The sequence below is a fragment of the Oryctolagus cuniculus genome, chromosome 3 (genome assembly GCF_051225735.1).
Source record: "Oryctolagus cuniculus isolate XC-2025 breed Fujian yellow rabbit chromosome 3, ASM5122573v1, whole genome shotgun sequence".
In the NCBI taxonomy this organism is placed as follows: domain Eukaryota; kingdom Metazoa; phylum Chordata; class Mammalia; order Lagomorpha; family Leporidae; genus Oryctolagus; species Oryctolagus cuniculus.
The window spans coordinates 107,543,762-107,557,675 of record NC_142869.1 but is presented as its reverse complement, the minus strand read 5'-3'; the positions used below and the strand labels follow the sequence as shown (position 1 = coordinate 107,557,675).

Below are 13,914 nucleotides of genomic sequence, written 5' to 3'. Positions count from 1 at the left end.
GAGGCTTCACAGCATTGTTCAGACACTGGTGGGAGCAGATATTTTGATAATGTTTGACATAAAACAAGAAGCACTCCAGATCACATCCTCAAGCACAAATGGCACTAGTTCTGCTGCCTGCCTCTCAAAGGCCTGCTGTGTCTGTGTGACCAAGATGGTTTTAGAACATGAGCAGTTGGGGCTGGCGCCGTGGCTTACTAGGTTAATCCTCCGCCTGCGGCACCGGCATCCCATATGGGCACTGGGTTCTAGTCCCAGTTGCTCCTCTTCCAGTCCAGCTCTCTGCTGTGGCCAGGGAGGGCAGTGGAGGATGGCCCAAGTACTTGGGCCCCTGCACTCACATGGGAGACCAGAAAGAAGCACCTGGCTACTGGCTTTGGATTGGCGCAGCACGGCCGTGGTGGCTTTGGGGGGTGAACCAACGGAAGGAAAACCTTTCTCTCTCTGTCAAATAAATAAATTAAAAAAAAAAAAAACATGAGAAATGTCTGAACCCATTAGCTTAGCAACAAGCTCTGGTTGAATTCCTCATGGAGGACAAAAGGTAGATTTAGTCAGCATGGGTAATAGATGACCTGGAAGATAGCACGGCGCTGTTTAAGGCCCAGAAATCTTGGCCACAAGCCCACAAGTTCAGGTTCTGGGTTGTAAATAAGTTCAGGTTCAGGTGAGAAGGTGTTTACAAAAACAACTAACATCATTTACGGTTTTAAAAATGTCACACTTGTCATAATGCACCTACACAGCTTATCTTTGTTTTGGAAATGCAGTGTGTTGTCTAGAATGAAAAGGTCCTGGTTCTCATCCCAAAATCAATACTCAGTGCTCAGAGTTTGAGGTTGTTTAAGTTTCCTTAACCTTGGAACATGTTGTAGGATAGAAACCATGTGTGGACTAAGCTCCTTGCACAGTGGCTGGCATGAAGCACTATATTCATAGAGTTCCTGCGGGTGCACTGATTGTCCTTGACTGGATCATATTACTGTTTGTAGGTAGGAAAAGCAGTGGTGTCTACACTGCAGGCTGGAAGCATAGGCACTGGGATTGGATTGATGCTTGGGTGCCCATTGCAAATCTCCTGCCTCAGCTTCAATGTAACTGGGTATCTGCTTGGCATTACTGATTTGGCCTTTCAATGGAGAGTTCCTTCGATAAACTATTCTGGTGGTGGAGGTTGTGGGATTTGAAACTGAGAGTTGTGAATAGGGGCTTCCCAGCCTGCCTCCTGATAGGCACAGGGCTAAAAAGAGAGAAAAGTGGTTTTATGCCCCAACCTACAAAGGCAAGAGTTCTTATATGAGTGAATCCTGGTGGTCAGGTATCTGCAGAGAGGCCTGAGAGAAGACTGCTCTTCAGGGTTATGCACAGGAACACCAGTAAGACTTGGAAGGTGCAAGAGAAACTGTGGGATAGTCAGATATTTCCTACTGGGAGATGGGAGATAGTTGGAACACAAAGGAATTAAGCAAGGCAGTCACAGTGCAGGAACCAAGCATATGTCATAGCTGGGTAGAAGGCTCCAAAGAAACCTTCTCTAATGGGTCATCATCCTTAGTCTTCAGAAAAACTGTATTGGGCAGGGGAAGGAGAATCCCAAGGTTACTGGAAGGTCCCCACAGTTGGGATCTTCATCAACAGACCCAGGTGTGAAATTTTTAAAAACTGTGGTAAAATACATATAACAGGCCGGCGCCGCGGCTCACTAGGCTAATCCTCCGCCTAGCGGCGCCGGCACACCGGGTTCTAGTCCCGGTCGGGGCGCCGGATTCTGTCCCGGTTGCCCCTCTTCCAGGCCAGCCCTCTGCTGTGGCCAGGGAGTGCAGTGGAGGATGGCCCAGGTGCTTGGGCCCTGCAGCCCATGGGAGACCAGGAAAAGCACCTGGCTCCTGGCTCCTGCCATCGGATCAGCGCGGTGCGCCGGCCGCAGTGCGCCGGCCGTGGCAGCCATTGGAGGGTGAACCAACGGCAAAAAGGAAGACCTTTCTCTCTGTCTCTCTCTCTCACTGTCCACTCTGCCTGTCAAAAAATAAAAATAAAAAAAAATACATATAACATAAACGTTACCATCTTACCAATGTTTACGGGTACAATTCAGAGGAATTAAGCAGATTTCCACAGATGTGTAATGATCACTACCACTGACTGATTTTTAAAACTCAGAATGAACAGCAGAATTTCAATTCACAGATTACTTTCCAAAGAGCAGAAGATCTAAGTGAATTTTTCCTTCACAAGATAATGCTCGTCATCCTTCCTAGGAAGACTGCCTGACAGCCCATGCTTCTCGGGATGCCTTCGATGGAAACCTCCCCAAATGCCCCTCAGTAGGCCTTTGGACTGTGAGTGCAAGTCCAGTTCATGCATCAGACAAACCATAAATGTCTAATATGCTCTCAGGAAACTTTATCATAATCACCAGTAAGAAAAGGTTTCGAATTACCTGCAATTTACTCAGCTTCTCTGGTAGACTCGTCTCACTTTGGCATTCATAAGACAAATCAAGAGAGAGGAAATCAACTGTGTCCTAGAAATAAACAGGTTGTTAGAGCGTAAGTATTTCAAGACAAAGAGCTGCTCAGAAATACTCTTTTTGTTTTCCTCCTTACTACTAAAATTAATAGGTTTTATCATTATTTATTTGAAAGTCAGCATTACAGAGAGAAAGGACATACCTACACACACACACACACACACAGAGAGAGAGAGAGAGAGATCTTCCATTGGTTCATTTCTCAAATGACTGCAACAGCCAGGGCTGGGTCAGGCTGAATCCAGGAGCCAGGAGCTTCTTTTGGTGTCCCATGTGGGTGCAAGGGCCCAAGGACTTGGGCCATTCTCTGCTGCTTTCTCTGGTGTATTAGCAGGGAGCTGGACCAGAAGTGGAGCACTCAGAACTCAAACTGGCACCCATATGGGATGCCAGCACTGCAGGCAGCAGCTTTATCCAATACATCACAGCATTAGCCCCTAAAATGAATAGTTTAAAATAGGGTTCTCCAAGGGAAGAGGAAGGTGAAAAGAAGGGGATGGAGTGAGAATGTGTGTGTGTGTGTGTGTGTGTGTGTGTGTGTGTTGGCAGGGGTGGAGGACAGGTTTGCTGTGTGTTGTTGGGAATGTACCATCTATATGCTCAGCCCTGGAACCGGCAGATGGAAAACACTCAGTTAAGTGTGTATGATGAAAGGGATGAATTAAAGAGTGAGTAAGAAGAAATGATGGGTAACCACCAATGTAGCGGAGCACCAGGGGAGATTGTTGGAGGCAAGAGCTGCCCCTGCGTGGTATCAGCTTCCTGGCCCTCACATTTTGCCAGGATGGAAGCAATAGATCCTTTAGCCCCCATGGGCTCCACAGTGATCTCTTCAGGCCTACTCACCTACTGGTTTCTGTTTTAATTTTAGGCCATATTTGAAGCCCACTCAGTTAACCCTGGCCCAGCCAATTCTACTAGCCAAGAGCACAGCCGTCATGGTCCCGGTCCTTGACAAGCGCATCCACCCTCTTATTAAGGATTACTCCTCTGCCTTATCACTGGTCTGCATGTGCTCAAAGAACACCAGATCCACAGTCAAAACACGTGGAGGACTGAGGATAATGGCATCTGATGAGAATCAGGTGCACTATGCTTTACAATTGATTACCCATTGCAAACTGTTGAAATCTTTACTTAATATATGCTAAATTGATCTTCTATATATAAAGATAATTGAAAATGAATCTTGATGTGAATGGAAGGGGAGAAGGAGTGGGAGAGGGGAGTGTTGTGGGTGGGAGGGAAGTTATGGGGGCGAGGAAGCTATTGTAATCCAAAAGCTGTACTTTGCAAATTTATGTTCATTAAATAAAATAAAATATAAATTAAAAAAAAGAAAAAAAATTGATTACCCATGTGCTCCCTACTGCTTTCCCAATCAAGTTGTCAGTGTTGACTAAAGTCTTACACCATCGCTCCATGCTGGCAATTATCACTCGAACTTTCTCCTACTCAGCCTCTGTGATCTTGCTTCTGTGTGTCAGTTCTGCACAACACACAATAATTGAATTCCAATTTCTGAAAGTCACTGTGGTAGGTACATAGGTTGGAGAGTTTCACTTAATGATGTATGAGATACACAGAAGCATACAAGTTAACAAGGAAGCACAGTAAATGTGACAGTTAACATGAAGAAAAGGCAGAAAGTTAGAAGTTAGAAAAATCCAAACCAGTGGTTCTCAAACTTTGGTGGGAATTATACTCACCCAGGAACTTGGAAACCTAAGAAGGCCCAGGTCCAACTCACCATGGTCAGCGGTCGTCTCTGTGTCCTCTACTAACTCTCAAGGTGATTGTGATACACAGAAGAGTTTGGGAACCTCTGGTCTGACAAACGGCTAGAGTTCAACTTCTCATAGGGGAAGGGTACTTTAGATTCAGAGGGAGATTATTATTAAGCGAGGCCTGCTAAAGGAAGACACATTCACAGGGACAGTAACAATGGGTGGGATTTTTCCAGAGGAAGATTTGTGGAAGGATGGAGGTCAGAAAAGACATCAAATAGAGAGTCAAGGAGAGTGGGAAGCAAACAGCACACACACAGTATGATAGCAAGTGGAGGACACACACACACACACACACACACACATAGACAAAGGCTGTGAATGACTGATACCCTTTCAGGAGAGTATGGCTCTAGCAGGGAATGCATCGTATCTGTGTTGTTAGATTACCTAGGAGTACTGCCTGGCATGGATGGGGCAGAGAGACCAGTTCAAAGGCTACTACAGGATAAGCATTTTTCTAATCAGTATTTAAGTCCCGAGACCTTACCTGACTGCTGTTATTACCTGGTATAAAGTAATTTAGACTGTATCTGGCCATGTAATATGCCTAGGAGTTGTTTATCCAGGCCTTATCACATGTGAACTGGTGAAACTAAAGACTGGACCCTGACACGGGGGGTGCCCAAGAAAGTCTAGATGCTAACAAGAGGGCAGCATCTCCAGCACCTTGTCAATGCCACAGAACTACAGAAATCAGCACTTTTTCTGATGGTTTTCCACATTGCCCCACAGTCAAGAGAGAGGCAAAGCTGTTGACTTCTCAGATTCTTCAATATTTTTTTTTAAATCATCATCCAGAGGTACAGTTGAGAGATGTAGAAACTAGGATGGGTACTCTGGGGAGCACATTTGAAAAACTCTTTTACATAATACCTGTCTTGCTATTGATCAATCTCTTCTCCAGGAAACTATTCTGGACTATTTTAAAAAATCAGAGCAAGCTGAGGCATTTGAGTCTTTGTGTGGGTGAGGTGAACAGACCAACCAAGAGCTGGAACTACAACAAAAGAGATTTTGTTTTTAAAGTAATCATGAATCTAGAGAATGTACACTACTCAGAAGAGGCATCTGCAAAACTGTCCAACCAAAAGTCAAAAATTTCCCTCTTCTTTTTTAACACTAAAACCACAACTTTCCCTGGCTGCGCTCTCTGTGGGCTCTTATCACCTTGGCAAGTGCAGGCGTGGATGATTCTAGCAGCAGCTCCGAGATCTCTTCAGCCTGGAGGACCACGGAGACCTTTCCTCCTGAAACCAAGCAGATTAGTGAACAGCAAGTGAGTGAGGGCAGGGGACTGACTGCGGAAGCCACTGGGGCACGCATTTCCTTTCTATTTGATGTTCACCAACTTTCCAAAGTATTTCTGAAGAAATCACCACATGACATTCCTCCAGATGAGTAATTTTAGAAAATAACCTGATCTTAGCAAGCCTCCAGCTGGCGTTGTAGCATTGAGGGTAAAGCTGCTGCCTGCAGTGCTAGAATCCCATATGGGCACCGGTTCGAGACCTGGCTGCTCCACTTCTGATCCAGCTCTCTGCTATGGCCTGGGAAAGCAGTAGAAGATAGCCCAAGTGCTGGGGCCCCTGCACCCACGTGGAAGACCCAGAAGAAGCTCCTGGCTTTGGATTGGCGCAGCTCCAGCCGTTGTGGCCAATTGGGGAGTGAACCATTGGATGGAAGACCTCTCTCTCTCTCTCTCTCTCTCTGCCTTTCCTTTTCTCTCTGTGTGTAACTCTGACTTTCAAATAAATAAATACAATCTTTAAAAAAATAGAAAATTTTGTCTTACAAAAATAACGCTCCTTTACAGTATGTTTTTATAGATCAAGACTATGAATTCAAGAGCACCTGGAAAAGTCTTGTTAAAAGAAAAAACTATCTTATTCTGCCTCCAGCAAGCAAAGCAGGGGCAATGAGAGAACTATAAACAATCATTGAATCTACAGCCATACCACCCTGAACACAGCCAATCTCCTCTGATCCTGGGGGATTCTGATGAAGACCACAGCTGGAGCTAGGATTCCTCATTCAGTGTTGCTATTTAACATCAATTTTCATTCCACACTGGATTCCACATTCCCTGAGGACTGAAACTTCAACATTACTTTAGTTCCCTCAAGTATCAAACTTAGGGCTGGATCTTCAGAAGGGCCTGTGATTTGGAAACACTAAGGAAAAACTGCACAAAGCTAGGTTCAAGACTGGAACTATAGAATAATGTGACTGAACTCTCTCTCATCCAGATTCTCCACAGGCAGAATATAAACCCATCTAATGAAATCACCACTACCAATCACAACAGTGCTTATTTTGATAAACATAGAATTTTAAAATCATCTGAGCAGGAAACATTCAGTCTGCATTTTGATAAGCTAATGGGATGCAAGTGTCTCAACAGGTACCTTAACTGCTGGAGGTCAAATATCAAGCCCTAGAAAATAACTTTATAAAAAGATTTATTGTTTTACAAGATGTATTTATTTATTTATTTATTTGAAAGGTAGAGTTACAGAGAGGCAGAGGAAGAGAGAGAGAGAGGTCCTTCCATCTGCTGGTTCACTCCCCAGATGGCTGCAACAGCCAGAGCTGTGCCAATCCAAAGCCAGGAGCCAGGAGCTTCTTCCAGGTCTCCCATGTGGGTTGCAGGGGCCCAAGCACCTGGTCATTGTCTTCTGCTTTCCCAGGCCATAGCAGAGAGCTGGATCAGAAGTGGAGCAACCAGGACTCAAACTGGCACTGCAAGCCGTGGCTTCACCCACTAAGGCTCAGTGCCAGCCCCTAAAAGATTTATTTTTAATTTGAAATGCAGAATTACAGATGGAAAGTGAGAAAGACAGAAAATGAGAGAGAGAGAGAGAGATCTTGCATCCACTGGATCACTACCCAAATAGCCACAATGGCTAAGGCTGGGACAAGCCAAAGCCAGGAGCCTGGAGCTTCTTCCTGGTCTCCCACGTGGGAGAAGGACCCAAGCACTTGGACCGCTCTCTGCTGCTTTTCCCAGGTGCATTAGCAGGGAGCTGGACTGGAAGAAGAACAGCCAGGACTTGAACTGGTGTTCATATGGGATGCTGGTGCTTCAGGTGGCGGCTTAACCCGCTGTGCCACAGTGCCGGCCCTAAAAACTTTTAAAAATGTTTATTAGGGGAAGCATAACTCTCCACTTCTTAAATGTGGTCTATACATAGTGACATCTTTCTAAAGGGTAAAGTATGGAACAGAGAACAAAAATTAACTTTATAGTGGAGAAACATGACAAACACTACCTCTGCCAAGTATTTAATCAACAGTCATAAATCAAGTTGACAGTATAAATCCTTGATATGATATGATGAAAATGGCACTTACTCACTTACTTCTGTGATTAAAAGTAATGAAGGTCTGGGGCAGGTGGTTGGCCTAGCATTTAGGATGCAGGTTAAGATGCCCATTTCTCATGTCAGAGTGCCTGGGTTCAAATCCTGGCTCTACTCCCAGTGTCATGCCAGCTTCCTGCTAATGCGTACCCTGGGAGACAGTGGTGATGACTCAAGTAGTTGGCTCCAGTAGGGAGCTTCAGCCCTGCCAAGCCCCAGCCACTAGGGCATTAGGGAAGTGAACCAGTTTCTCTATTTCTCTCTCTCTTACTCTCTGCTTCTCAAGTAAGCAAATAATCTTAAAAAATAAGAAAAGTCTGAAAAACTATCACAGTTTAGAGGATCCTAATCGGCCATAACTAAAGATAATGTATCCTGAACAGGATCCAGGATGGCAAAAGAACATTAAGGAAAAGCTAAGGAAATTGAAAAAAAATTAGTTAATAATAACACATCCATATTGGTTCATTAATTATAACAAATGTATCAAGCTATTGTAAAAAAAATGTTAGTATAGGGAAACTGGGTGTAGGGAGAGAGTGGCTTATGGGGACACTAAACTACCTGTTCAGTTTTCCTGTAAATTTAAAACTGTTTCAAAAAATAGTCTATTAATATTTTAAAGTTTTGCTTAAAAAGAAAAACTTTTATGAACCAAATATGGCTTTTAATTCTACAGATTATCTTTGACTTCTTAATGATTGTCCCTCAATCATACAAAAATTCAATTAGCAAATAAACATTAACAAATAAAATGACTCCTCAAAGAATGGGTACAGACAAGATGCACGATTACGTAAGAACTTTGAGATTCATGGGACTGGGGGAAGGGGATGGGGCATGAGAGAGATGAATATCTTTGGTAACTGACCAGGGGCCTGTGCTGTGGCATAGCAGGTAAAGCTGCCACCCACAGTGCCAGTATTCCATATGGGAGCCAGTTTGAGTCCCGGCTGTTCCACTTCCAATCCAGTTCTCTGCTATGGCCTGGGAAAGTCGTAGAAGAAAGCCCAAGTCCTTAGGCCCCTGTACCAGCGTGAGAGACCCGGAAGAAGCTCCTAGCTCCTGGTTTCAGATTAGCTCAGCTTCGGCCAGCCATTGAAACCATCTGGGGAGTGAACCAGCAGATGGAAGACCTCTCTCTCTCTTTCTCTGCCTCTCCTCTCTCTGTGTAACTCTTTCACATAAATAAATAAATCTTTAAAATATTTATTTACTTGAAGGGCAGAGTTACAGAGAGGCAGAGGCAGAGAGAGAGAGGTCTTCCATCTGCTGGTTCACTCCCCAAATGGCCACAATGGCCGGAGCTGCGTCAATCCGAAGCCAGGAGCCAGCAGCCTCCTCTGGGTCTCCCATGCTGGTGCAGGGGCCCAAGGACTTGGGCCATCTTCCACTACTTTCCAGGCCATAGCAGAGAAGTGGATTGGAAGTGGAGCAGCTGGGTCTTGAACCGGCGCCCATATGGGTTGCTGGCACTCCAGGCCAGGGCATCAGCCCGCTGCACCACAGTGCTAGCCCCTCAGATAAATAAATTTAAAAAAGAAAAGAAACCATCCAAAAACATTTGGAAATTTTAAATAAACAAAATGTAATTTTAAGTAATTTTAACAATTAGCATTTAAATACTAACAGAGAGACGGGCATAAAGGACTGCAACATTGGCAACCCATATTAGCACTAGGTCATTTCCTGACTACTCTACTTCCAATCCAGCTACCTGCTAATGTGCCTGGAAAAAACCCATGTGGGCGTTCCAGAAGAAACTCCTGGGCCTTAGCTTCAGCCTGGCTCAGACCTGGCTGTTGTGCCACTTGGGAAATCAATCAGTGGATGGAAGATATCTTTTTCTCTCTCTCCCTTTCTCTCTTTTGCTCTGTAACTCTTTCAAATAAATATACAAATTTTTAAAAATACTATCATAAACATCAGCCAAAAGAAAAGATTGATAAAGTTGGCTAAAAGAAAGAACTTCTTATCAAAATCTCTAAAAAAAAAAAAATGAAAATAACATGGGCTGCTGTTGTGGCACAGTAGGTTAAGCTGCTACCTTCAATGCCAGTATCCTGTTTGAGCCACTTTTGATCCAGGTTCCTGCTAACATGCCTAGGAAAGTAGTGGAAGATGGCCTGGATGCTTGGGTCCCTGCACTCATGTGAAAAGACCCCTGTGGAGTTCCAGGCTCCTGCCTTTGGCCTGGCCCAGCTCCAGCTTTGTGGGCATTTGGGGAGTGAACGAGTAGATGGAAAATCTCTCTTCCTCTACAACCCTGCCTTTCAAATAAATAAATAAATCTTAAAAAATTTCAGAAAAATAACAGATACAAACTGCAAAAAACTATCAATATATAAAATCAACACAGATTAAAGGATAAAGAAATCCTACAAGTCAATAGAAAAAAGACAGGAGCCAGCACTGTGGCACAGTGGGTTAAAGCCCCAGCCTGCAGCAATGGCATCCCGTATGGGCACTAGTTCAAGTCCTGGCTGCTCTACTTCCGATCCAGCTCTCTGCTATGTCCTGGAAAAGCAGTAAGAAGATGGCCCAAGTTCTTGGGCCCCTGTACCTGCATGGGAGACCCAGAAGAAGCTCCTGGCTCCTGGCTTCGGATCAGCTCAGCTCTGGCTGCTGTGATCACTTGAGGAGTGAACCAATAGAATGGAAAACCTCTCTCTCTCTCTCTCTCTCTGGCTCTACCTCTCTCTGTAACTTTGTCTTTCAAATAAAATAAATCTTTTAAAAAAAGAAGAGACAAACAATATACAGAAGTGTAAAAGATATAACAGGAGTTTCACATAACAGGAAATAAATATAGGTAATAAATACATGAAAGTATTTCAACCTGAATTGCAATCAGGAAAATAAGCTCATAAAGACTTTCACATTCTCTAGACCAGCGAAAATTTAGAATTTTGACAATTACACATTTGAGGGCTGAGAAAAACTCTTACACATTGTTCTTGAGAATCTAGGTTGGTACAACCATTGTGGAAAATAGTCTGTATTATCTCTCAAAGCTAAGGATACACAAGAAAAATTCTTGCACATGTACGGAAACATGTACAGGAATGTTTGTAGCAGCTATGTTCATAAAAACAGAACCTGAAAATAATTCAAATGTCCATAAGCAGGAGAATGGACTAATAAAACATGGCTTAGGCACACAATGAAAAACAACAGTGAGAAAGAATAAATAGCAGCTATATTCAACAACAATGGAAAGTAATGAGGATGGGTACTCCTCATCTCTACCCCTAGTCTTAGCAGACTTCCCAGCTCAGGGGCTTTGTAGGTGTCTGAATTCCTGGCTTGCTCACTCCTTTCACTCCAAACTGCTCAAATAGTAGCCCAAGACCAGCCTTTCTGGCAACTCCATCGAAAAGACTTTCATCTGCCTTTACTTTTTTTTTCTTCCCTTATGCTGCCCCTCTCTTTTTTTGTTAATGGAATTAAAATGCAGTAACATAAGCTTTACCATTCTAACCATTTTTCAGGAGTGCTAAGTATATTCACACTGTGTGTAATCCATTCCCAACTTATTCAGCTTGCAAAACAGAAATTCTACACTCATCAAATCACTCTGTATTTTCCTCTCCCCCAAGGCCCTGTCCACCACCATTTTACTTCCTGCCCCCATGAATTTTTAAAAAATATTTTTATTTATTTAACAGGCAGAGTTATAGAAGGAGACAGAAAGAAAGAGATCTTCCATCCACTAGTACACTCCCAAATGGCCACAATGATGAGGGCTGGGCCAGGTAGAAACCAGCAGTCAGGAGCTTCTTCCAGGTGCAGAGGCCCAAGGGCTTGGTCCATCTTCTGCTGCTTTCCCAGGAGCATTAGCACAGAGCTAGATCAGAAGTGGAGCAGCCGGGTTTAGAACAAGCACCTACATGGGATGCCAGCACAGCAGACAGCAGCGTAATATGCTGTGCCACAGTGCTGGCTCACAAAGAAGGGCTAATTCTTTTTAAAAAGATGTATATTATTTATGTGAAAGAGCTACTGAGAGAGAAAGAGAGAGATCTTCCATCCCCTGGTTCACTCCCCAAATAGCTGCAACGGCTGGGACTGGGTCAGTCCAAAACCAGGAACCAAAAGCTTCATCTAAGTCTCCCACATGGATGCAGAGGCTCAAACACTTGGATCATCTTCCACTGCATTCCCAGGAGCATTAGCAGGAAGCAACTGGGACCCATATGCAATGCAGTGTTACAGGCAGTGGCTTAACCCATTATGCCACAATGCCAGACCCTGTCAACATGAATTTGACTACTTTCTTTACAAGTATATAAAGTGAGATCATACATGACTTGCTTTTTTTGGAGACTGGTTCATTTCACCTAAGGAAATATCCTCGAGGTTCATCCATGTTGTACTGCAAGATATAATTTCACTAAAAAAATTTTTTTGTTGGGGCTGGTGATGTGGCACAGTGGATTGAGTTACCACTTGAAATGTTGGCATCCCATAGGGGCACTGGTTTGAGTCCTGGCTGATCACTTCTGATCAAGTTTCCTGCTAATGCGCCTGGGATGTGGAGGATGGCCCAAGTGGTTTGGCCCCTAATCCATGTGGGAGACCCAGATGCAGCTCCTGGCTTTGGCCTGGCTCAGTCTTAGCTGTTGAGGCCATTAAGGACTGGACCAGTGGATGGAAGTTCACTTTCTATCTCTGTCTGTAACATCACCTTTCAAATAAAAGTAATAGTCATTTTTAAAAATTAAAATAATGCCTATTTAAAAAAAAAAGTCTTAACTGTTGCACCAAACATGCACCCCAACACTTACTTCTCAAAGAAGTAAGTAACATGTCCTATTTCCATTGGAAAGCCAAAACAATATTCATTTTACAATAATATACAGATACGAAGGAACTATTCAAGGTGAATGGGATGAAATGCCAAGTCCTGCCTTCAGGAGAGAAGATGGGTGACAGAACCTGCCAGTGAATCAGCCACAGGATCACTGTACTCACCCTGAGCAGCATATTTTTGGTGGTAAATCTCATAGGCTTTTCTGTGGGCCTCAGTGAGGAGCTGGAGATGCCAAGCTCTTGACTCCTGCTGAGGGAGCTCCCTTATGGCTGCCTCCAAGTCACTAAAGGTGAGCCAGACCCCCACGAGGTCCCCAAAGGCATGGAAGGCGAAGGTGGCATACTCAGCAAAGAGGTCGGTGAAGACGGCGCTCCTCAGGGCGCTGCTGGCAGGGAGGTGCTGGTGGTGCAGGACGACCATGGGCTGAAGCTGCGCAGCCCTGAGGGCCTCAAGGAGCTGCCGGTAGCACCGCACTGCGTTCCCATCTGGGTCTCCGGAGCGTCCTGCTGGGAGGAGCTGTGCCCACGACAGAAACACTTTATAATGGGTGATCTCACTGGCACGAAGACTGCTGAAATACTCTGGCAGGAAAGCGGGCAGTGGCTGGGAACAAACATAAAGGTCTTTGCCCCCTGCTGCAAAATCAGAAGTCTGGTTTCCCTGTGGATACTGCAGGCTGAGCAGTAGGTCAGTGGTTAGAGGCCCTGCAGCTGAAATGAAATTGCTATCAGATTCCCAGTCTGACCCCTGGCAGGAGAAACTCAGGAGGACAGTAAAGACTATACTCCAAAAGAGCTCCATTTTCAAGGAGCTACCAGGAGGTATATGGAAGGACGCCTGGCTTTATAGCTCCAGCTGATGTTATAAAATACAAAGGGATTATTGGCACTTAATATTTAACCAGGTTATCTAGGATAAAGAAATCGATGCATGGCTCGTTAATGTAACAGATATAACCATAGAAAAGCAATAAGAGATAACACAGAAATTTTAAACTTTCCACCCAAGCAGAGGAACCTGAGAAAATGTCTGAAGAAGTGTTCACTTTTTTTTGCCTTACATATGATATTAAAATATGTCTATATAATAGACATTGAAGCACTCATTAAACTGATCTTCTCCTTTAAAAACAGGTAAACAACACAATTTGTAAAATATTCCAACAACATAGAAACACTTATGAAAAAATGCAAATTCCTCTTTACCTACTCCCATTGCCTTTGTAGGATAAGCACCTGCAATAATTGGCCTCCTTCCAATTTTCTTTCTCTGCATAGCTTAATTCAGGAATCAAAATGCCTGGATTTAAACATCATCTGGCTAAAGTTACTTCTCTGTGCCAATTTTCTCACCTGTAGGACAGGGATTATTGGGGTAGGCATTGTGGTAAACTAGTATAAGCCATTGCTTGAGATACCTGTC

General features: G+C 44.0%; 1 protein-coding gene across 1 annotated transcript in view; it reads right to left on the bottom strand.

Moving 5' to 3' along the window:
- Positions 1-13,314, bottom strand: part of LOC100353264 (lactase/phlorizin hydrolase) — a 75,395-nt gene extending 62,081 nt beyond the window's left edge. The window contains exons 1-3 of the mRNA XM_002712429.6: positions 12,654-13,314; positions 5,488-5,567; positions 2,441-2,524 (exon numbers count right to left, since the gene is read on the bottom strand). Coding sequence (XP_002712475.3) covers positions 2,441-2,524; positions 5,488-5,567; positions 12,654-13,293 — 804 coding nt within the window. The 5' untranslated portion in view covers positions 13,294-13,314. The remainder of the gene's footprint in view (positions 1-2,440; positions 2,525-5,487; positions 5,568-12,653) is intronic.
- Between the last annotated feature and the right edge of the window lie 600 nt (positions 13,315-13,914).